Raw genomic sequence first — 23,151 nt, 5'->3', positions numbered from 1 at the left:
GACTGCTCTTGTCAAGGTCACTGGAGCAGATCTTGTTGGTTCTCTGTACAGATCATCTTGGATCCCTTTTACCTTTCAGTGTGCACCTTTTGCTGTTCTGTGTGCCTAATGGCCCACACCTGGACTCTTTTCCTAGGCCTACCTTCAGACTGTTAGAGCCCTTTGTTCTTAATCGCAGAGTACCCAAAATGCCTGGTAGCCCTTAAATGACTGTATGGTGTGAAGGTATGAAAACCCAGCTCTTTCACATTGATTTGGCAAAAACTGGAATATAACTTAAACTCCAGAATTCCTTTGCAAGATTAGTTGAAGTTACCTTCCACATAACTTCGCCTGAAATCACACTGTTGGTTGGCTTAGTTTCCCTTCTCTGTCCTTTTTCACTGCTCTACTGGTTTCTTCTGGAAGCAGAGTCTTTTTCTCTTTCTTTCTTTTTCTTTTTTCTTTTTTTCTTTCTTTCTTTCTTTTTTTTGGGGGGGGGGAAGGTCTCACTCTGTTGCCTAGGCTGGAGTGTGGTAGTGTGATTTCAGCTCACTGCAACCTCTACCTCCTGGGTACAAGCAAGCCTCGCACCTCAGCCTCCCAAGTAGCTGGTACTACAGGCATGTGCCACCACACTTAGCTAATTTTTATGTTTTTGGTAGACACGGGGTTTCACTGTGTTGCCCAGGCTTGGAAGCACATTCTTAATAAGTTACTGGCACATAAGTCCTTGCCTCAGTGTCTGTTTCTGGAGAACCCAACCTAACACAGTCAACAACAGGCAAATTGTTAAATGTAATGGACACATTAGTTCTCTTATTTGAATAAGAGAAATATCCACAATTTATTTGATACTGCTGAATATCTGTCATTATTGAATTACTGCCTTTCTTTGCTTCTGTGATTACACAATCTCCTGATTTTCTTCCTACGTCTTTGTGGTTTCCTTCTGAGTCTTTTTAATATACTTATCTTCCTTTGTTTATTTCCTAAATGCTATGGCTCTTCAAAGATATGTTCTGGGTTGTCCTTTTATCCTGAATGTCCTTATTATATGACTTACCCAGTTTCATGGTTTTATGATTATTATTCACATAGTCATGACTTCCAAATTTACATCTGATACCCAAATATCTCTCCAGACCTTTGGACTCAAGTATCTTATCGCCTTCTGAGCATTTGCTGTGATCTGCACGTTGTGCTTCTCCAAAATTCATATGTTGAAGTCCTCACCTTCAAGGTGATAGTATTAGGAGGTGGGGCCTTTGGGAGGTGATTACATCAGGGCAGCAGAGACCTTATGAATGGGATCAGTGCCCTTATAAAAGAAGTTCAAGAGAGACTCCTTGCCCCTTCTACCATGTGAAGATACAGCGAGAAGGTGCCATCTATGAGCCAGAAAGTGGGCTCTTACCAGACACTGAATCTGCCCAGCACCTTGAGGTGAGAACTTCCCAGCCTCCAGAACTGTGAAAAATAAATTTCTCTTGTTTATAAGCCACTCAGCTTGTGGTAATATTTTATAGCAGCTTGAATGGAATCAGAGCATTTATTAGGTGTTACTAAATCACCTGAAACTTAATGTGCCCAAACTGTGCCTTTTTTTTTTTTTTTTTTTTTTTTTTTGAGACAGAGTCTTGCTGTCACCTATGCTGGAGTGCAATGGTGCAATCTCAGCTCACTGCAACCTCTGCCTCCAGGGTTCAAGTGATTCTCTTGCCTCAGCTTCCCGAGTAGCTAAGAGTACAGGCAGCCGCCACCACACCCGACTAATTTTTGTATTTTTAGTAGAGATGGGATTTTCTGCATGTTGCCCAGGCTGGTCTCGAACTCCTGACCTCAGGTGATCCACCCACCTAGGCCTCCCAAAGTGCTGGGATTACAGGCGTGAACCACTGCGCCCAGCCACCATCTTCTTTTCTAAATCAGTTCTTCCTGGTTTCAGTGAGTAGCTCCATATCCAACCTCTTTATGCAAGCTAGATACATGAAAGTCATTCTTAACTCTTACCTTCCTTCCATTCAGTCATCAAATCTGCCACGTCTCCTTCCTATAGACCTCTTGGATGTATCTGCTTCTTCTATCCCCATGGCTGCCACTGCAACCCAGGATACCTTAATTCTCTCATCTCATTTCTTATAAGAGCCTCCTATTTGGTCACCCTTCTTCAACCTTGCTGTTTCTAGCCTCTTCTTTACATTGTTGCCTGAGTGATTGTTTGAAAACATACATCTGAGCGTATCACTCTGTATTCATTTCTTAATGTGGATATAAAACATCACCACAAATTTAGGGGCTTAAAACAACACTAATGTATTATCTCACAGTTCTGTAGGTCTGAAATCAGTTTCACTGGGCTAAAATCAGTATGTCAGCAGGTCTACATTTTTCTGGAGGCTCTGGAGAGGGAGTACATTTCCTTGCTCTTTCCACTTTCTAGAGGCCGCCTACAGTTCTTGGCTCTTAGCCCTTCCTCTATCTTTAAAGCCAGAAGTAGAACATTTTCCCTTCCTCTGACTTCTGCTTTTGTACTTATATCTTCTCTCTCTGACTCTGATCCTCCTGCCACCCTCTTGTAAGAACTCTTACGATTACACTGGGGCCAAGAGACAATCCAGGATAATCTCTCTGTCTCAAGACCCTTAATTTAATCCCAACTAGAAACTTCCTTTTATCAGTTAACATATTCACAAATTCCAGGGATTAGGAAGCAGGTCTCTGTGGGGAACTGGGGAAGGGTGTTGGTTACTATACTCATCTGCATAAAATCCTTCAATCTTTTCTCTTTAGATTCTCTTCTCACAACTTTTAGATTAAAATGCAAACTCTTCCATATAGCTGTTTTCCTGTAATCTCCCACAGCATCTCTTGCTACTCCTCACTCTCCATTCTGTCTTCTAGTCTAAATGAACTTCTATAAGTTACTTGAACATATCTGCTGTCATTTTCTGGCCTTGGAACTCTATAATTTTTGCCTAGAATACCTCCTCCTCCTTCCCTGCAACTCCTTCTCCCAGGCTTCTGTAGCTACTGCAGTTCATCTTTTACCATTCCAGTTTAGATGTGACTTCTGCTACAGGCCTTTCTGATACCCCAAGTCAGTGTTAGGCATCTTTAGTACATGTTTCCTGTAGTATCTTATTATGAAACTTATTTTACTGTATTGTAAATGCATATTTTGTTGGATAATTCTCATATAAGGCTAGGACATAACAGTTTAACATATTTGTTAAACTATTGATTTGCTGTTGAATCTGTTGAAATTGTTTTCTGTTATTCCCAAGACAATACTGTTTGTATGATAAAATTTTGATGATAAACTTGGATTTTTTTAAACTTTAATTTTCATATATTTTAAGTTTTTAAATTCCTTATGACTGAAAATTTCAAATTGATATCTATAAATAAATGTTTCTCTGTTTTCTATATCTTTTTCTGTCCTTTTCTTTTTTTCTTTTTTGAGACAGAGTTTCACTCTGTCACCCAGGCTGGAGTGCCATGGTGCAATCTCAGCTCACTGCAACCCTGCTTCCTGGGTTCAAGTGATTTTCCAGCCTCAGCCTCCTAAGTAGCTAGGATTACAGGCACCCACCCCCACACCTGGCTAATTTTTGTGTGTTTAGTAGAGATGGGGTTTCACCATGTTGGCCAGGCTGGTCTCAAACTCCTGACCTCAAGTGATCCACCTGCCTTGACCTTCCAAAGTGTTGGGATTACAGGTGTGAGCCATGTTTTCTATGTCTTAATGGTTTGTAATTTATCTTAACACACAATAAAGTAGGGGAGCAGGGCATAGGGCAGAGTGGGAGGGTAATTTTTACAGTTTATTAAAATACGAGAATCTAAACCTTTAAAAAAAAAAAAAACCCAGTACCTCCTTTATTATAGACATTCTATAGGTGTTAGGGATAAAAAGATGAGGAACATTAAGCTATATCTGTCCTCAAGGACCTCACATCCATGTTAGGGCAATAGAACTCTAATTAAATAATTTTGATACAATGTGATAAATGCAATAGCAATTGAGTAGTTCATGGGAACACAGAGAAGGGAGTTGGGATAAAGACAGAATCCAGATGGGATTTGCAGGAATAATATTTCAGCTTTGTCTTAATCTTAAAAGAAGGAGTAGGATTTTAGCAACAGGAGAATCCTAGCAGTGATATTCGAGATGAAGGGAACATGCCTGTGCAATGTATGTTGATGTCCATAGGAGTAATGCAGATGTTTTTTGGATATAGTGGTTAGGATAAAGATCTGGTATGCATGCCATTGGCTATGATCTTGACCAGTCATTTCCTTCCCTCTCTCACTTCCTCACTCCCTCCCTCCCTCCCCCCTCCCCCCCCCCTCTCTCTCTTTTTTTTTTTTTTTTTTGTTCTCTCTTTCTTTCACAGGGTCTCCCTCTGTCACCCAGACTATAGTGCAGTGGCACTATCATAGCTTACTGTAATAAACCTCTGGGTTCAAGTGACCCTTTTGCTGCAGCCTCTTGAGAAGCTATGTCTACAGGCCTGCACCACCATGGCTGGCTAATTTTTACACTTTTTGTAGAGCCAGGGTCTTGCTCTGTTGCCCAGGCTGAACTTGAACTCCTGACTTCAAGCAATCCTGTCATCTCAACCTCCCAAAGTGCTAGGATTGCAGGCACAAGTCACCATGCCTGGCTGTACTTAGGTTAATATAAAAGAGCTAGCTGTATTTAAGGATTGACCAGTAGTTATTTATGACTTAAAGCCTTGGGGAATGGCAGGAAATGAGGATTGAGACTAGACTATGAAGGGCCTTTTTATAATGCTAAGAAGTTTAATTTTTTTCCTCAGGCAATATGGAGCTGACCATTCTGAACCTAGAGAGTACTGATCAAATCCTGTTTTAGAAACATTCTGGTTGTAATGATAGATTTGGGGAAAGGAAGAAAGAGGAGTCTGGAAAGAGAAAAAGCAACATAAATGAGGGTTTAAGAGAGTCTGACTAGTAGAATCACACGTAAAATGTCATAATAGTATTGTGCCATACTGAATATAATGAATATTATAACCACAATCTATTCAGCCTATTCTAATTTTTTAAACTTTTGGCGAAAAGAATCAAACTCTGTAAAATATTTGAAGAGATTTATTCTGAGCCAAATATGAGTGACCATGGCCCATGAAAACAGCCCTCAGGAGGTCCTGAGAACGTGTACCCAAGAGAGTCGGAGTACAGCTTGGTTTTATATATTTTAGGGAGGCATGAGACATCAATCAAATACATTTAAGAAGTACAATGGTTTGGTTCAGAAAGGCAGGACAACTCAAAGCAGGTGGTGGAACTTCCAGACTATAGATACATTTAAACATTTTCTAGTTGACAGTTGGTTGAGTTTATCTGAAGACTTGGGATTAATGGAAAGGAATGTTCAGGTTAAGTTAAAGGATTATGGGGACCAAGTTTTATTGTGCAGAGGAATCTCTCAGATAGCAGACTTCAGAGAGAGAGCAGGTTGTAAAATGTTTCTTACTGGACCTGAAAGGATGCCTGGCTCTTAGTTGATTATCTTCTGGATCTGCAAAGAAAGGAAGGAAAACAAAGGGGTAAGGGGATTCTCTATAGAATGTGAATTTTTCCCACAAGAGACTTTGCAGGGCAATTTCAAGGCATGGCAAGGAAGTATATTTGGGGGTTAAATATTGTATTCCTTGTTTCATAATGTTATGCCAGAGTCAGATTGAAAAGCAAGTCACAATATACAGGGCCAAATAAAACCCATCTGATGAGAATCTATGGTTTGTAGGGCATACCTCCCCAGACCCCTTAGGTAGGAATTTAGGCCAGATAGAAAATCAGAGCTTAGTCCTCAAAACACAGTTTTAACATAATGAATTACCATAGAAATGGAAAATTAGAAAGGGGACAGTTCTAGAGGTAGGCAAACTGAAAACTTTCAAAAGACGCCTGACAGTTTGAACAGGTAACAGATTAAATAAACATTTTCTTATTTTGTGGTTATCTTTTTTTTGAGGGGAGACAGAGTTTCACCCTTGTTGCCCAGGCCAGAGTGCAATGGTGCAATCTTGGCTCACTGCAACCTCCACCTCCTGGATTCAAGTGATTCTCCTACCTCAGCCTCCCAAAGTGCTGGGATTATAGGCATAAGCCACCACACCCGGCTCTTATTTTGTATTTTGAGGGATAACAGCATGACACCACTTTGAGAAAGTGTTAGTAACTCTACACAAAAACTTTTAAGGTTATATATTACAGTGATAATAACCATGAGTCCTTAAGAAACAGTTATCATTATTTACTGTATTTCAAGTATGGGGAAATAAGTACATTTTTAAACAGTCTCTGTTAAATGGTTACAGTTTATTACTTATTTATATTTATTTTTATTAATTTTTTTGAGACAGAGTCTGGCTCTGTTGCCCAGGCTGGAGTGCAGTGGCACAATCTTGGCTCACTGCAACTTCTACCTACCTGGCTCAAGCCATCCTCCCACCTCAGCCTCCTGAGTAGCTGGGACTACAGGTAGGCACCATCACACATGGCTAATTTTCATATTTTTTGGAGAGACAGGGTCTCACTGTGTTGCCAAGGCTGGTCTCAAACTCCTGAGCTCAAGTGATCTCCTGTCTTGGCCTGCCAAAGTACTGGGATTATAGGCATGAGCCACCACACCTGGGCTGAAATGGTTAAAAGTTTTTTTAAAAAATACCTGGGGATATTTAAAAGAGATGGATTACAGTTTTCTATAAGTTTATTTTTGTAGCACACTATAAGCTGGAAAATAAATTGAGAAGAATAAAATAAGTTTTTGAGTGGTGGTAAATGCAAGACACTTTACACATTGTCATAGTCTATTTGTGTTGCTGTAATAAAATACCTGAGACTGGGTAATTTATAAAGAACAGTGATTTATTTCTTACAGTTCTGAAGGCTGGAATCTGCAAGGTTAAGGGACCTGTATCCGGTGAGGGCCTTCTTGATGCATCACCCCATGCCAAAAGGCAGAAGGACAAGAGAGCACACGTACAAGAGAGAGAGGAAGGGGAGCAAACTCATCCTTTTATCTGGAATTTACTTCCAGAACCCACTTCTGTGATAATGGCATTAATCCATTCATAAGGGCAGAGCCCTCTTCACCTAATCACCCTTTAAAGGTCCTACCTCTCAACAAGGTTGCATTGAGATTAAGTTTCTAACGCATGAACTTTGGGGACACATTCAAACCATAGCATTCTGCTCTTGGCTCCCCCAAATTCATGTCATTCTCACATGCAAAATAGGCCTAAAGTCTTAACTCATTTCAACACTTACTCAAAAGTCTAGAATCTCATCTGAATCAGATATGTGAGACTCAAGGCATGATTCATCCTGAGGCAAATTCCCCACCAGCTATGAGCCTAAGAAATTAAACAAGTTATCTACTTCCAAAATGTTGGGACAGGCATAGGATAAACATTCCCATTACAAAAGGGAGAAATAGGCAATAAGAAAGGAGTAACAGACCCAAGGAAATCAGTTCAAACCTCACAAGGAAAATAACAGTAAGTCTTAAAGCTGAAGAATAATCTTTTTTGACTCCATATCCTGCATCAGGGGCACAGTGGGTTAGAAGTTGGACTCTCAAGGCCTCAGGCAGCCTCAGGGCTTAGTCCACTCAGCAGCTGTCATGGTTTGCAGTCTCATGCCTATGGCTTTCTCAGACTGGAATTACATGCTGGTGCACCCTATAGTTCTGTGGTCTCAGGGTAGGGAGGTGGGGGGTGATTACCCCACTCCCATGGCTTTACTAGGCATTGCCCTAGTGGGGACTCTGTGAATGATGGCCTCTGTCCTATGGCTCCACTAGGCATAGTAGGGGCTCTCTGTGGTAGGCTGTCTGTGGTGGCTTTGCCCCATGATAAGTCTCTGCCAGGGCCCCAGGCTATCCTCAACATCCTTTGAAATTTAGGCAGAAGCCACCATTGCTTCATACCTCTTGCATTCTGTGTGCTTGCAGAATTAGCACCACGTGGAGACTGCCAAGCTATACAGCTTATACCTTCTGGAGCAGTGAGTTGAGCTGCAGCTGGGCTCACTTGAGCTACAGCTGTGGTGGCTGAGCAGTGCTATGCCAGAATTGAGGGAGCAGAGTTCCAAGGTGCTGCAGGGCAGCAAATGCTGAGGTCTGACAAGCACGTCGCTAGAAACCTTGCCCTCAAGGTCCTAGCTTCCCTAGATCTCTGAAATGTTTTTGGAGTCATTTTCATTGTTTTCATGAATAGAACCTGGCTTCTTTCTATGCTAATATTTTTAGCAATCACTTGACCACACCCTTACTATCCTCTCCTGAACATATATTTATGTGGCCAGGCTGAGAGTTTTCCTTTTTTTTTCTTCTGCTTCTTTAAAAATTATAAATGTCATCTTTAAAGTATTTCTCTCTTCTCTCATTTTACTGTGAGTCACTGAAAGAAGTTATGCAACATCTTGAATTCTTTGCTGCCTAGGTAGCTCTTCTGCCAGATATCCTAGTTCATTCCTCTTAAGTTCTGCCTTCCACAATGTCCTAGGACATGGATACAGTTCTGCCAAGTTATTTGCAACTGTGTAACAAGGATGGCCTTTACTCCAGTTTCCAAGATTTTGTTTTTCAGTTCCACCTGAGTCCTCATCAGAATGGCCTTTACTGTCCATATTTCTACCAATGTTCTGATCATGACCCCTTAAGTAGTCTTTACAGCATTCCAGACTTTTCTTACATTTCTTTCCTTTTTCTGAGCCATCACTAGAATTGCCCTTAATGTTCTGTTCATGGCAATCTGCGTTTTTTTCTAACCTGCTCCTCCAAATCCTTCCAACCTCTACCCATTCCCATTACTCAATTCCTAAGCTGCTTGCACAGTTTCAGGTATTTGTTTTGGCAACAACCCCAGTCTTGGTACCAATTTTCTATCTTAGTTTGTTTTGTGCTGCTATAACAGAATATCTGAGACTGAGTAATTTATAAAGGACAGAGATTTATTTCTTACAGTTCTGCAGGTGGGGAAGATCAAAGTTGAGTGGCTCACATCTGGCGAGGACCTTCCTGCTGTGTCATAACATGGTGGAAGGGCAAGAGAGCATGCATGCATATGAGAGGAAGGGAGCTGAAATCATCCTTCTATCAGGAACTCACTCTCATGATAATAGCATTAATTCACTCACAGAGGCAGAGCCCTCGTGGCTTAACCATCTCTTAAAGATCCCACCTCTCAAGACTGTTGCATTGGGGATCAAGTTTCCAACACATGAACTTTGGGGGGCATATTCAAACCATAGCACAGGTATTGCCTCACTTAATTCTCACAACACACCCTGGGAGGTAGATGTTATCAGCATTTAAAAGATGAGAACAGCTATTGTTTACAGAAGTTAGGTAACTCTTGGGAAGGTTATGTGGTTAGTGGTTGAACTATACTTTTAAACCAAGCATCTTTTAAGTATCATGAAGAAAAGTAGAGATCAAAAAGGTGAGAATAAAATTATGATAGACAATCTCAAAACCAGAGAAGTAGAGTTTCAAGAAGGAAGGTAAGTCGTGTTGCTATAATGGAATACCTGAGGCTTGGTAATTTACAAAGAAACGAGTTTATTTGGGTCACAATTCCAGTGACTGGAAAGTCTAAGAGTATGGCATTGGCATCTACTCGGCCTCTGGTCAGGGCTTTCATCATGCATCATAACATGGAGGACAGTCAAGGAGGAAATAGACATATGCAGAGAGCAAAATGAGGGGCATCCTCACTTTATAACAACCTGTTCTTGTGTGGGAACTAGTCCCTTTCTGTGTAAACTAATCCAGTTTTATTAAGGGGTTAACTCACTCATCTCAGTAGGAATGGCACTAAGCTGCCTGTGAGAGTGGAGCCTCTGTGACCCAAATGTTTTTCCACTAGACCCCACCTATTAAATGTTTTATCTCCCAATATTGCCACACTAGGAATTAAAGTTTCAACATGAGTTTTGGTGGGGACAGGCAAACCACAGCAGAAGGGATGGTTAGCAGCATTAAATTTTGAGGTGAGATTGAGTACTCAAAATTAACAAAAGGACATTAGAATTTAGTTATATTCATTTTGCATGTAAGATAAAGAAGACAAGGCCGGGTGCGGTGGCTCAAGCCTGTAATCCCAGCACTTTGGGAGGCCGAGACGGGCGGATCACGAGGTCAGGAGATCGAGACCATCCTGGCTAACCCGGTGAAACCCCGTCTCTACTAAAAATACAAAAAACTAGCCGGGCGAGGTGGCGGGCGCCTGTAGTCCCAGCTACTCGGGAGGCTGAGGCCTGAGAATGGCGTGAACCCGGGAGGCGGAGCTTGCAGTGAGCTGAGATCCGGCCACTGCACTCCAACCTGGGCGGCAGAGCGAGACTCCGCCTCAAAAAAAAAAAATAAATAAATAAATAAATAAAAAATAAAAAAAAAAAGATAAAGAAGACAAAACAGGTAATATTTGCAGGTAGAACTGCTCTATTTTATTCTTTGAGGATAGTATTTTACATAGTCAGTATTTTCAACTGTACCATAAAGTTTAAATACTCACATTTGTTTGTTTGTTTCAGTTATATCAAGATTTCTTGATACAGAGCAGCTTCTTTCTGTTTTAGTCCAAATTCCAAAGCAAGACACGGTATGTTTTTGTATACATTTTGTATTATATTATTATACATTATATGATGAAACTTGTCTTAATGTAATGTAACAATTGGAAAATATCAAAATGTTTTGGGAAAGTCCTTCATTATTGATATCTGGAGTATTTTATGCCATTGTAGAGGAAACTTTTTTCCTAATGTATTTTCCTGTATGTTATAGTGAAATTTAAAATTTCAGTCAGGCATAGTGGCTCATGGCTATAATCCCAACACTTTGGGAGGTCAAGGCAGTTCAAGACAAGCCTGGGCAAGAAAATGAGACCCCATCTCTACAAAAAATCAAAAAATTGGCTGGGCATGATGTTGCATGCCTGTAGTCCCAGCTACTGGGGAGACTGAGGTGGGAGGATAACTTGAGCCTTGGGAGGTCAAGGCTACAATGAGCTGTGTTTGCATCACTGCACTCCAGCCTGGGCAACATAGTAAGGCCTCGTCTCAAAAAAAAAAAAAAGAATTGTTTTTTAGATAGTTAAGGAATTGGCCTATTTTTACTGATCAAATATTAAGGAGTTGTATATAATTTTCAAAAGTCTTAGACTATAATAATATTTGCCTAATAAATAACTAAAATATATTAAAGCTGAAGAGTTTCGATTCTTCTTAAAAGTGATCACTATGTGAAGTTTGATTAGTCTTCAAATACTATTATTATTATTATTATTTTTGAGATGGAGTTTCTCTCTGTCACCAACGCTGGAGTGCAGTGGTGTGATTTTGGTTCACTGCAACCTCTGTCTCTCAGGTTCAAACAATTCTCTTGCCTCAGCCTCCCAAGTAGCTGGGATTACAGGCACCCACCACCATGCCTGGCTAATTTTTGTATTTTTAGTAGAGATAGAGTTTCACCATGTTGGTCAGGCTGATCTTGAACTCCTGACCTCAAGTGATCTGCCCACCTCGGCCTCCCAAAGTGCTGGAATTACAGGTGTGAGCCACCATGCTTGACCAAGTCTTCAAATATTCTTAACCTTTAAGAATGAAACAAAACCTTTACTGGATATTTTTCAAATTTAAATAGTGCTTACGGGTACATTCTGTAAAGAAAGTAATAGCTTTCATTCTTCCGTTTATGATGAACGGAAGAATATTTACTATAATGAAATACAGGTATATTTTCGCCCATATGTGTAAAAAGAAAAGAAGTCTTGCACATCAATAAAATTTAATTTATAATTTGATGATATTTGTAAATCCATTGAAAGCTAATCTATGTTTGGGAAGCCTTTTTGTATTATAAAGAAAATACTCTTACAGTTCATTTATAATAAAAGCATCACTAGACTGAAAAGCTTTAGCTGTTGGGCAGGCACAGAACTGAGTTTCCTTAAATAATTGAAGCTGCTTATACTTCAATATTTACAAATGGAAAGTAACCTAAAACAACTGATGTTTGGAATTAAATTAGCAGCCCTCATAAAATAAGTTTGGAAGTATCCTTTCCTCTTTAATTTTCTGGTAGAGTTTACATAGAACTGGTATTATTTCTTCCTTACATATTTGGTGGAATTCACAAATGAAGCCATTAAAGCCTGAAATTTTTTTGGTAGGAAAGTTTTTAACTATAAATTCCACTTATTAAATAGGCATAGTGCTCTTCAGGTTATCAGTTTCTTCTTGAACGAGCTTTGGTAGCTTGTGTCTTTCAAATAATTTTTCATTTCACCCAACTTTTCAATTTATCAGCATAAACTGTCTCATAATACCCTTCTTATATCTGTAAAATTGGCAGTGATATACTCTCTCATTCCTGATGTTGATAACTTTAATATGTTCTCTGTTTTTCTTAATCAGCCTGGCTCGACGTTATCAATTTTATTGGTATTCTCAAGGAACCAACTTTCTATTTCATTGGTTTCTCTTTTTTCTCCTGTTCTCTATTTCACTGATTTCTGGTTTTATCACTCTTTTTTCTGCTTACTCTGTGCCTACTGTTCTTTTTTGAGGTTGTAAAGGAGGAAGCTGAAGTCATTGATTTGAGACCTGTTTTCCTTCTAATATAAATATTTTAGTACTATAAATTTCTCTCTGAGCAATGCTTTAGCTGTATTCCACAATGTTAGATATGTTGTGAATTCTTTTTCATTCGAAAAGGTCAAAACACGTTCTAATTTATTTTAAAAAATTCTTTGATGTACGGGTTTTTAGAGGTATGTTATTTTATTTACAGTATTTGGGGACTTTCCAAATACCTTTTTGTTACTGGTTTCTAACTTAATTCCCCAATGGTCACAGAACATGTATTAGATCCTTTTAGCTTTATTGACATTGTTTTTATGGCCCAAAATAGAGTTAATCTTAGTAAATGTTCCATGTGAACTTGAAAACCATGTGTATTTTACTGTTGTTTGTTGGAGCGTTCCATAAATGTCAGTTTGTTCGAGTTGTGTGGTAGTGTTCTTCAAATCTCCTATATCCCTAAGGTGTTTTACATTTTTGTTGTTGTTGTTGTTGTTCTTTTTGTTCTATCAGTTATTAAGAAAGGAGTGTCAAAATCTCTAAATGTAATTGTGGATTTGTCTATTTTTCCTTGCAGTTTTATCAGTTTTTATCTAATGCGTTTGGAATCTTTGTTATTAGGTTCATACACATTTAAGATTGCTATGTCCTCTATAAATTGAGACTGTTATCACTATGAAATGACCCTTTTTATCCCTAGTAATATTTTTGCTATGAAATCTACTGTGTCTAATATTAATATAGCCACTCTGGCTTTCTTTTGGTTAGTGTTGGCATGGCATATCTTTACCATCCTTTTGCTTTTAACTTATTTTTGTCTTTACATTTAAAGAAGGTTTCTTGTAGGTGAGATATAGTTAGATCTTAACTTTTTGCATGCAATCAGAGAATACCTTACTTTTAATTGAGGTATTTATTACATTTATTTATTACTTTTATTTATTGCTTAATAAGATTATTGATATGTTTTATTTAAATATGCCATTTTTTTCTCATCTGTTTGCTCCCTTTTTTCTTTTTTTCTGCCTTCTTTTGTATTATTTTTTATGATTCCATCTCATTTCCTTTGTTGGCTTATTAGATATAACTCATTGCCTTTATCAGCTTAATTATTGATTTAGGGTTTATAGAATACATCTTTAGGTGAATTCAGTCCATTTTTGTTTATTTTTTATTTTATTTTTTAAGACAGAGTCTTGCTCTGTCACCCAGGCTAGAGTGCAGTGGCGCCACCTCGGCTCACTGCCACCTCTGTCTCCCAGCTTCAAGTGATTCTTGTGCCTCAGCCTCCCTAGTAGCTGGGACTACAGGCATGTCACCATGCCATGCTAACTTTTGTATTTTTAGTAGAGATGGGGTTCCACCATGTTGGCCAGGCTGGTCTCAAACTCCTGACCCCAAGCAATCCACCTGCCTAGGCCTTCCAAAATGTTGGGATTATAGGTGTGAACCCATCAGACACAGCCTCAGTCCACTTTTAAATAATATTATAATACTTTACATATGATATAAGAGCCTTGCACTAGTATACCATCATTTCCCTCTTCCCTACAATTATGCTATTATTGTAATAGGTTTAACTTCTACATATATTTCACAATTCATTTTTAAAAATAAGACAGCTTTATTGAGATGGGATTACATAGATTACAATTCATGCATTCAAAGCCTACAATTTAATTGTCTTTAGTGCATTCACAGAGTTGTACAACCATCACCACAGTCAATTTTAGAACATTTTAATCATCCCCAGAAGCAATCCTGCACCTACTAGCAATAACTTCCCATTCCTTCTAACCCCCTTTCCCCAGCCTTAGATAACCACTAATCTATTGTCTGTCTCTACAGATTTACCTATCCTGTACATTTTATATAAATGGAACATTTAAAAATGTACAGGTAGTCTTTTGTGACTGGATTTTTTAACTTAGCATAACGTTTTCAAGTTTCATGTTGTAGCATTTATCAATACTTTATTCTCTTTATTGACAAATAATATTACATTGTATGGATATAACACATTTAGTTTATTGATTTATCAGTTGATGGATATTTAGGTTTTTTTCACTTTTGACTATTATGAATAATGCTATGAATATTTGTGTGCAAGTTTTTCTAGGTACATACATTTTCATTTGTCTTGATATATATCTAGGAATGGAATTGCTGTGTCATGTGATAACTCTGTTTAATAATTTGAGGAACTGCCAGATTGTTTTGCAAAGTCACTTTATCATTTTAGGTACCCACCAGCAGTGTTTGAGGGTTCTGATTTCTCCACATCTTTGCCAAGAGTTGTTATTATCTTAGTTTTTGATTCTAGTGAGCCTGTTGGGTGTCTCATGGTTTTGGTATGCATTTCCATGATGACTGACAATGTCGAGTATCTTTTTATATGCTTATTGGCCATTTGTACCTTCCTTGGAGAAATATTTATTCATATTATTTGCCCATTTTAACTTGGGTTGTTTGTATTTTTATTTCTGAGTTGTAAGAGTTCTTTATGTGTTTTGGATACCAATCCCTTATTGTATATATGATTTGCAGATATTTTCTCCCATTCTGTGGGTTGTCTTTTCACTTTCTTGATTATATTCATGTTAATCCCCTACCAGAAAAATGAATACTTAACTCTTTTTTCTTCCTTATCTCCCATAAACACAGATACTTACATCCCTACTTTTCATCACCCAGTATTATTATAACAGTTTTAGTTAGATAAAAATTATTATGAAAATTAGTATGTTATACAGAGCTGAGCCTGCATGACTTTTTGTGGGCTTTTCCCCAGAAATTAGTAACTACTTTTCTTTTCCTTTTTTGTTTTTTTTTTTTTTTTTGAGATGGAGTTTCACTCTGTCACTCAGGCTGGAATGCAGTGACGTAATCTCGGCTCACTGCAACCTCCGCCTCCCGGGTTCAAGTGATTCTCCTACCTCAGCTTCCCAAGTAGCTGGGGTTACAGGCACCCCCCCCATGCCCGGCTAATTTTTATATTTTTAGTAGAGATGGGTTTCACCATGTTGGTCAGGATGGTCTCAAACTCCTGACCTCATGTGATCTTCCTGCCTCGGCCTCCCAAAGTGCTGGGGTAACAGGCATGAGCCACCACACCTGGTCTGAATTTTTTTATTGTTAGATTCAAGTTACACAATATTGGCAGAAATATCACAGAAGTGATGACGTGTTCTTCTCATTGCATCTTCTTATATGGCACATAATTTTGATTTGTCTCATTATGATGATAAGTTTGTATACTTGGTTGAGATGGTGTAAAATTGCTGTACAATTATGATTTCCCCCATTTCATTAATAAGTACTTTGTGGGGAGGTAGCTTGAAACCATGTAACTATTTTGCTCTTCTTTCAATTTATCCAACTTTCGATTTATGTGTATATGTATTTAATCCATATGGACTGATGATTTTATATTCAATTGGTTATAGTCTATTACTGTCAATATTTATTTTGATTCTCACATTGTCTCAGATTTGACCTGTGCAAACCTCTTCTAATTTGCTTCTATGCTCTTTGGAAATGCATCCACAGTTCTTTGAGAACTTTATCATTTTCTGCCTCAAGAAAATAAGCCAGGCTTATCTTGTACTTTCCTTGGTAGCCTTTGAATCAACTATTTCTTCCAGGAGTCCTGGTTCATTTTAGTGAGGAATGGTATTAGAAATCAAGATATGAGCACCAGGTGTACTTATTGCTATTGGGGTATCACCGTTCTAAAACCCCTCATGGCTAGGGAATAAGTGTGTGTGTGTGTATGCGCATAAATATAGATATTGACCTCTATATTTATTTCTGTATTTATCTATACAAAATAAAATTATGTGTTTGTACCAATACTTCCTATTTCAATTTACCATCACAGGGTTCATACTAGTTTTCTCTCTTTCTGTATTAGTAACGCTCTTCTCTGTCAATGAAAAACCTGATGAGAAATCCTATTATCCAATGAGCAGTCCTCATTATTCTTAATATATTAATATATTTGATATATTCAGGAGAAATACCAATCTCCTACATCTGCCACTCCCTCCCCCATGCAGATACCATCTTCACTCTGCCTATGCTCTAGTACTCCCTGCTGAACGGTCTTCCTATGCAGAAATCCTTCTTACCTCTCTCGGGCTCAAGCTGCCCTTCTATGCAGCCTACTTGGAATCCAGAACTGTGTCAGAGTTTCCCTCTTCCATCAGGCGGTTAGCCTGATGTTCATATTCAGGCTCATATACCCTTGCTAGGTAGACCTTCAGTTTAGATGCCTTCCTGGCCTCCTGTGCTGTACCACCCCTCCGTCCTTTCTCTGCTCTGGCTTTACCTCCCCCACACCAACGATGCTCTCTTCTTCCTATTTGGGCCCTAACAACTAATACTACATCACATTGTTCGTATTAAAATAAAATGATTTTTCAGTATATATGGAGGGTTCTTCACTTTATTTTTGAAGATGTTGCTAGCCTAACCTTTTTATTCTTTGCATTTGTTTAACAGTATTGTTGGAATCAGTAAATGTTTTAGGATTTTCAGACACTTAAACATGAATAATCAATATAAATATAAACAAAGTACCACAGTTAACGTTTATGATCTTTTGCCAGATGTCACTGCTTTGGATGATATTTTTGAATGAAAAATATCTTAAATACTTAAAGAACAGTTTTTACTTATAAATAGCATATTTTACATAGAAAAATGCAATGCAGTTTGATAGAGCAAGAAATGGCTACTTTACATAGATAATTAGTATTTGTATTAGTTTAGTTTTTTTTCTTTCTTTCTTTTTTGAGACAGAGTCTCACTCTGTTGTCTAAGCTGGAGTACAGTGGTGTGATCATAGTTTACTTTAGCCTTGACCTCCCTGGCTTATGCGATCTTCCTACCTCAGCCTCCTGAGTAGCCAAGACCACAGGCATGTGCTACCACACCCAGCTAATTTTTAAGTGTTTTGTAGAGATGGGGTATTGCCTTTTTGCCAAGGCTTGTCTTGAACTCCTGGGCTCTAGCAATCCTCCCATCTTGGCCTCCCGAAGTGCTGAGTTTATGGGTGTGAGTCACTATGCCTGACCTGTATTAGTTTTCCAAGGCTGTGTAACAAAACACTATGAACTGCACATCTTAAAATAATAGAAATTTATTGTCTTACAGATTTAGAGGCTGATAATCTGAAATCAAGGTGTTTTAGGGCCATGCTGTCTCTGAGAAACCTGTAGGGGAATCCTTTCTTGCCTCCCCCTAGCTTTTGGTGATTTGTTTACAATTATTGCCATTTCTTGGCTCGAATCTTCTAAACTCCAATCTGTGTTTCCTCACCAAAGGGTGGTCTCCCTGTGTGTCCACATGTTCACATGGCTGTCTTTGTATGACATCAGTATTACTGGATTGGGGGCCTACCCCACTCCAGTATTACATCATTGTAACAATTACCAACTTCTGGAATGACCCTATTTCCAAATAAGACCACATTTTGAGGTACGGAGGGTTAGAACTTCAACAGAATTTTTTTGGGGGAAACATAATTCAACCTTTAACAGTGTATAAGCAAAGGCTGTGTTTCTATTTTACTATAAGAAAGAATTAATCTGATTGCTGTCAGATTATACCTCGCAGCAATCTCTTTATTGTCAATTTATATAACATATAGTATTATACAGTCACACAGTTTCATACACTGTCACTAGTTACAGGAATTAGTAATATACATCTTTTTGCACTAGACCATTTCTGGTTAAATTAGGAAAAAATATCACTTTGACCAACTAGTTTTCTGAGAAATATCTGTGAATAGCTTGCCTGCTTCTATACTCAGTTTGACTATCAGATTTTAGAAAAGTTCTCTGGTCTAGGTTTAAGGTAATTCAGCATACTAAGAATCTGGGACCTTTTTTTCTGTTCAGAAAAAAAAAAATATAATTGGTGCCATAAGGTTTTTAAGGGTCAATGTTACTTCACATCCTTTTTTTGTTTGTTTGTTTTTGTTTTGTTTTTTTTTATATACTTTAGGTTCTGGGTTACATGTGCAGAACGTGCAGTTTTGTTACATAGGTATACACATGCCATGGTGGTTTGCTGCACCTATCAACCCGTCACCTACATTAGGTATTTTTCCTAATGTCATCCCTCCCCTAGCCCCCCACCCCCCATAGGCCCCGGTGTGTGATGTTCCCCTCCCTGTGTCCATGTGTTCTTTGTTCAACTCCCACTTATGAGTGAGAACATGCGATGTTTGGTTTTCTAATCTTGTAATAGTTTGCTGAGAATAATGGTTTCCAGCTTCATCTGTGTCCCTACAAAGCACATGAACTCATCCTTTTTTATGGCTGCATAGTATTCCATGGTGTACATGTGCCACATTTTCTTAATGTGGACATTTGGGTTGATGGACATCTGGGTTGGTTCCAAGTCTTTGCTATTGTGAATAGTGCCGCAATAAACATACATTTACATGTGTCTTTATCACAGAATGATTTATAATCTTTTGGGTATATGCCCAGTAATGGGATTGCTGGGTCAAATGGTATTTCTTGTTCTAGATCCTTGAGGAATTGCCACACTGTCTTTCACAATGGTTGAACTCATTTACACTCTCACTAACAGTGTAAAAGCACTCCTATTTCTCCATATCCTCTCCAGCATCTGTTGTTTCCTTACTTTTTAATGATCACCATTCTAACTGGCATGAGATGGTATATAGTTGTGGTTTTGATTTGCATTTCTCTAATGACCAGTGATGATGAGCATTTTTTCATATGTCTGTTGGTTGCATAAATGTCTTCTTTTGAGAAGTGTCTGTTCATATCCTTTGCCCGTTTTTTGATGGGGTTGTTTGCTTTTTTCTTGTAAATTTGTTTAAGTTATTTGTAGATTCTTGATATTAGCCCTTTGTCAGATGGATAGATTGCAAAAATTTTCTCCCATTCTGTAGGTTGCCTATTCACTCTGATGATAGTTTCTTTTGCTGCACAGAATCTGTTCAGTTTAATTAGATCTCACTTGTCAATTTTGGCTTTTGTTGCCATTGCTTTCAGTGTTTTAGATGTGAAGTCTTAGGCCATGCCTATGTCCTGAATGGTATTGCCCAGGTTTTCTTCTAGGGTTTTCATGGTCCTAGGTCTTATGTTTAAGTCTTTGATCCATCTTGAGTTTATTTTTATATAAGGGTAAGGAAAGGGCCTAGTTTCAGTTTTCTGCATATGGCTAGCCAGTTTTCCCAACACCACTTATTAAATAAGGAATCTTTTCCCCGTTGCTTGCATGTGTCAGGTTTGTCAAAGATCAGATAGTCGTACATGTGTGGTGTTATTTCTGAGGCTTCCATTCTGTTCCATTGGTCTATATATCTGTTTTGGTACCAGTACCATGCTGTTTTGGTTACTGTATCTTTGTAGTAAAGTTTGAAGTCAGGTACTGTGATGCCTCCAGCTTTGTTTTTCTTGCCCAGCATTGTCTTGGCTATGAGGTTCAATATGAACTTTAAAGTAGTTTTTTCCAATTCTGTGCAGAAAGTCAGTAGTAGCTTGATAGGGATAGCATGGAATCTATAAATTACTTTAGGCAGTATGGCTATTTTCGTGATATTGATTCTTCCTATCCATGAGCATGGAATATTTCTCCATTTGTTTGTGTCCTCTCTTATTTCCTTGAGCAGTGGTTTGTAGTTCTCCTTGAAGAGGTCCTTCATATCCCTTGTAAGCTGGATTCCTAGGTATTTTATTCTCTTAGTAGTAATTGTAAATAGGAGTTCCTCTCTTCCTATTTGAATACCCTTTATTGCTTTCTCTTGCCTGATTGCCCTGGCCAGAACTTCCAATACTATGTTGAATAGGAGTGGTGAGAGAGGGCATCCTTATCTTGTGCCAGTTTTCAAAGGGAATGCTTTCAGTTTTTGCCTATTCAGTATGATATCGGCTGTGGGTTTGTCATAAATAGCTCTTATTATGTTGAAATACATTCCATTGATACCCACTTTATTGAGAGCTCTTAGCATGAAATGCTGTTGATTTTTGCTGAGGGCCTTTTCTGTATCTATTCAGATAATCATGTGGTTTTTGTCGTTGGTTCCGTTTTTGTGATGGATTACGTTTATTGATTTGTGTATGTTGAACCGGCCTTCCATCCCAGGGATGAAGCCGACTTGATCATGGTGGATAAGCTTTTTGATGTGCTGCTGGATTCGGTTTGCCAGTATTTAATTGAGGATTTTTGCATTGATGTTGATCAGGGATATTAGCCTAAAATTCTCTTTTTTTGTTGTGTCTTTGCCAGGCTTTGATATCAGGATGATGTTGACCTCATAAAATGAGCTAAGGAGGATTCCCTCTTTTTCTACTGATTGGAATAGTTTCAGAAGGAATGGTCCTAGCACCTCTTTGTACCTCTGGCAGAATTCAGCTATGAATCTGTCTGGTCCTGGACTTTTTTTGGTTGGTAGGCTATTAATTATTGCCTCAATTTCAGAACCTGCTATTGGTCTATTCACAGTTTCAACTTCTTCCTGGTTTAGTCTTAGGAGGGTGTAGGTGTCCAGGAATTTATCCTTCTAGATTTTTTTCTAGAATTTCTTCTAGATTTTCTAGTTTATTTGCATAGAGGTGTTTATAGTATTCTCTGATGATAGTTTGTATTTCTGTGGGATCAATGGTGATATCCACTTTATCATTTTTTATTGCATCTATTTGATTCTTCTCTCTTTTATTCTTTATTAGTCTTGCTATTGGGATATCTCTTTTGTTGATCTTTTCAAAAAACCAGCTCCTGGATTCATTGATTTTTCAAAGGATTTTTTGTGTCTCTTTGTGCTTCAGTTCTGCTCTGATTTTAGTTATTTCTTATCTTCTACTAGCTTTTGAATTTGATTGCTCTTACTTCTCTAGTTCTTTTAATTGTGATGTTAGGGTGTCAATTTTAGATCTTTCCTGCTTTCTCTTGTGGGCATTTAGTGCTATAAATTTCCCTCTACACACTGCTTTAAATGTGTCCCAGAGATTCTGGTATGTTGTGTCTTTGTTCTCATTGGTTTTGAAGAACATCTTTATTTCTGTCTTCATTTTGTTATTTACTCAGTAGTCATTCAGGTGCAGGTTGTTCAGTTTCCATGGAGTTGTGCAGTTTTGAGTGAGTCTCTTAATCCTGACTTCTAATTTATTGCACTGTTGTCTGAGAGGCAGTTTGTTGTGATTTCTATTCTTATACATTTGCTGAGGAGTGTTTTACTTCCAATTATGTGGTTGATTTTAGAATTAGTGTGATATGATGCTGAGAAGAATGTATATTCTGTTGATTTGGGGTGGAGAGTTCTGTAGATGTGTATTAGGTCTGCTTTGTTCAGAGCTGAGTTCAAGTTCTGGATATCCTTGTTAATTTTCTGTCTCGTTGATCTGTCTAATATTGACAGTGGGGTGTTAAAGTCTCCCATTGTTATTGTGCAGGAGTCCAAGTCTCTTTTTAGGTCTCTAAGGACTTGCTTTATGAATCCAGGTGCTCCTGTATTGGGTGCATCTATATTTAGGACAGTTAGCTCTTCTTGTTGAATTGATCCCTTTACCAATATGTAATGGCCTTCTTTGTCTCTTTTGATCTTTGTTGGTTTCAAGTCTGTTTTATCAGAGACCAGGACTGCAACACCTGCTTTATTTTGCTTTCCATTTGCTTGGTAGATCTTCCTCCATCCCTTTATTTTGAGCCTCTGTGTGTCTTTGCATGTGAGATGGGTCTCCTGAATACAGCACACCAATGGGTCTTGACTGTTTATCCAACTTGCCAGTCTGTGTCTTTTAATTGGGGCATTTAGCCCATTTACATTTAAGGTTAACATTGTTATATCTGAATTTGATCCTGTCATTATGATGCTAGCTGGTTATTTCACCCATTAATTGATGCAGTTTCTTCATAGCGTTGATGATCTTTACAATTTGGCATGTTTTTGCAGTGGTTGGTACCCCTTATTCCTCTCCATGTTTAGTGCTTCATGCAGGAGCTCTTATAAGGCAGGCCTGGTGGTGACAAAAATCTCTCAGCGTCTGCTTGTCAGTAAAGGATTTTATTTCTCCTTCACTTGGGAATCTTAGTTTGGCTGGATATGAAATTCTGGGTTGAAAATTCTTTAAGAATGTTGAATATTGGCCCCCACTCTCTTCTGGCTTGTAGGGTTTCTGCTGAGAGATCTGCTGTTAGTCTGATGGGCTTCCCTTTGTAGGTAACCTGACCTTTCTCTCTGGCTGCCCTTAACATGTTTTCCTTCATTTCAACCTTGGTGAATCTGACAATTATGTGTCTTGGAGTTGCTCTTCTTGAGGATTATCTTTGTGGTGTTCTCTGTATTTCTTGAATTTGAATGTTGGTCTATCTTGCTAGATTGGGGAAGTTCTCCTGGATAATATCCTGAAGAGTGTTTTCTAACTTGGGCCATTCTCCCCATCACTTTCAGGTACATCAATCAAATATAGATTTGGTCTTTTCACATAGTCCCATATTTCTTGAAGGTTTTGTTTGTTTCTTTCCACTCTTTCTTCTCTAACTTGTCTTCTCTTTTTATTTCAT

At 38.4% G+C, this 23,151-nt stretch overlaps 1 protein-coding gene across 1 annotated transcript in view; it reads left to right on the top strand.

The window, feature by feature from the left end:
- The window catches only part of LOC105482664 (mutS homolog 4), a 117,753-nt gene that overhangs the window by 40,603 nt on the left and 53,999 nt on the right, over nucleotides 1-23,151 (top strand). The window contains exon 8 of the mRNA XM_011742882.2: nucleotides 10,555-10,622. Coding sequence (XP_011741184.2) covers nucleotides 10,555-10,622 — 68 coding nt within the window. The remainder of the gene's footprint in view (nucleotides 1-10,554; nucleotides 10,623-23,151) is intronic.

The sequence above is a fragment of the Macaca nemestrina genome, chromosome 1 (genome assembly GCF_043159975.1).
Source record: "Macaca nemestrina isolate mMacNem1 chromosome 1, mMacNem.hap1, whole genome shotgun sequence".
Lineage (NCBI taxonomy): Eukaryota > Metazoa > Chordata > Mammalia > Primates > Cercopithecidae > Macaca > Macaca nemestrina.
This window is presented reverse-complemented; position numbering and strand designations above follow the sequence as displayed.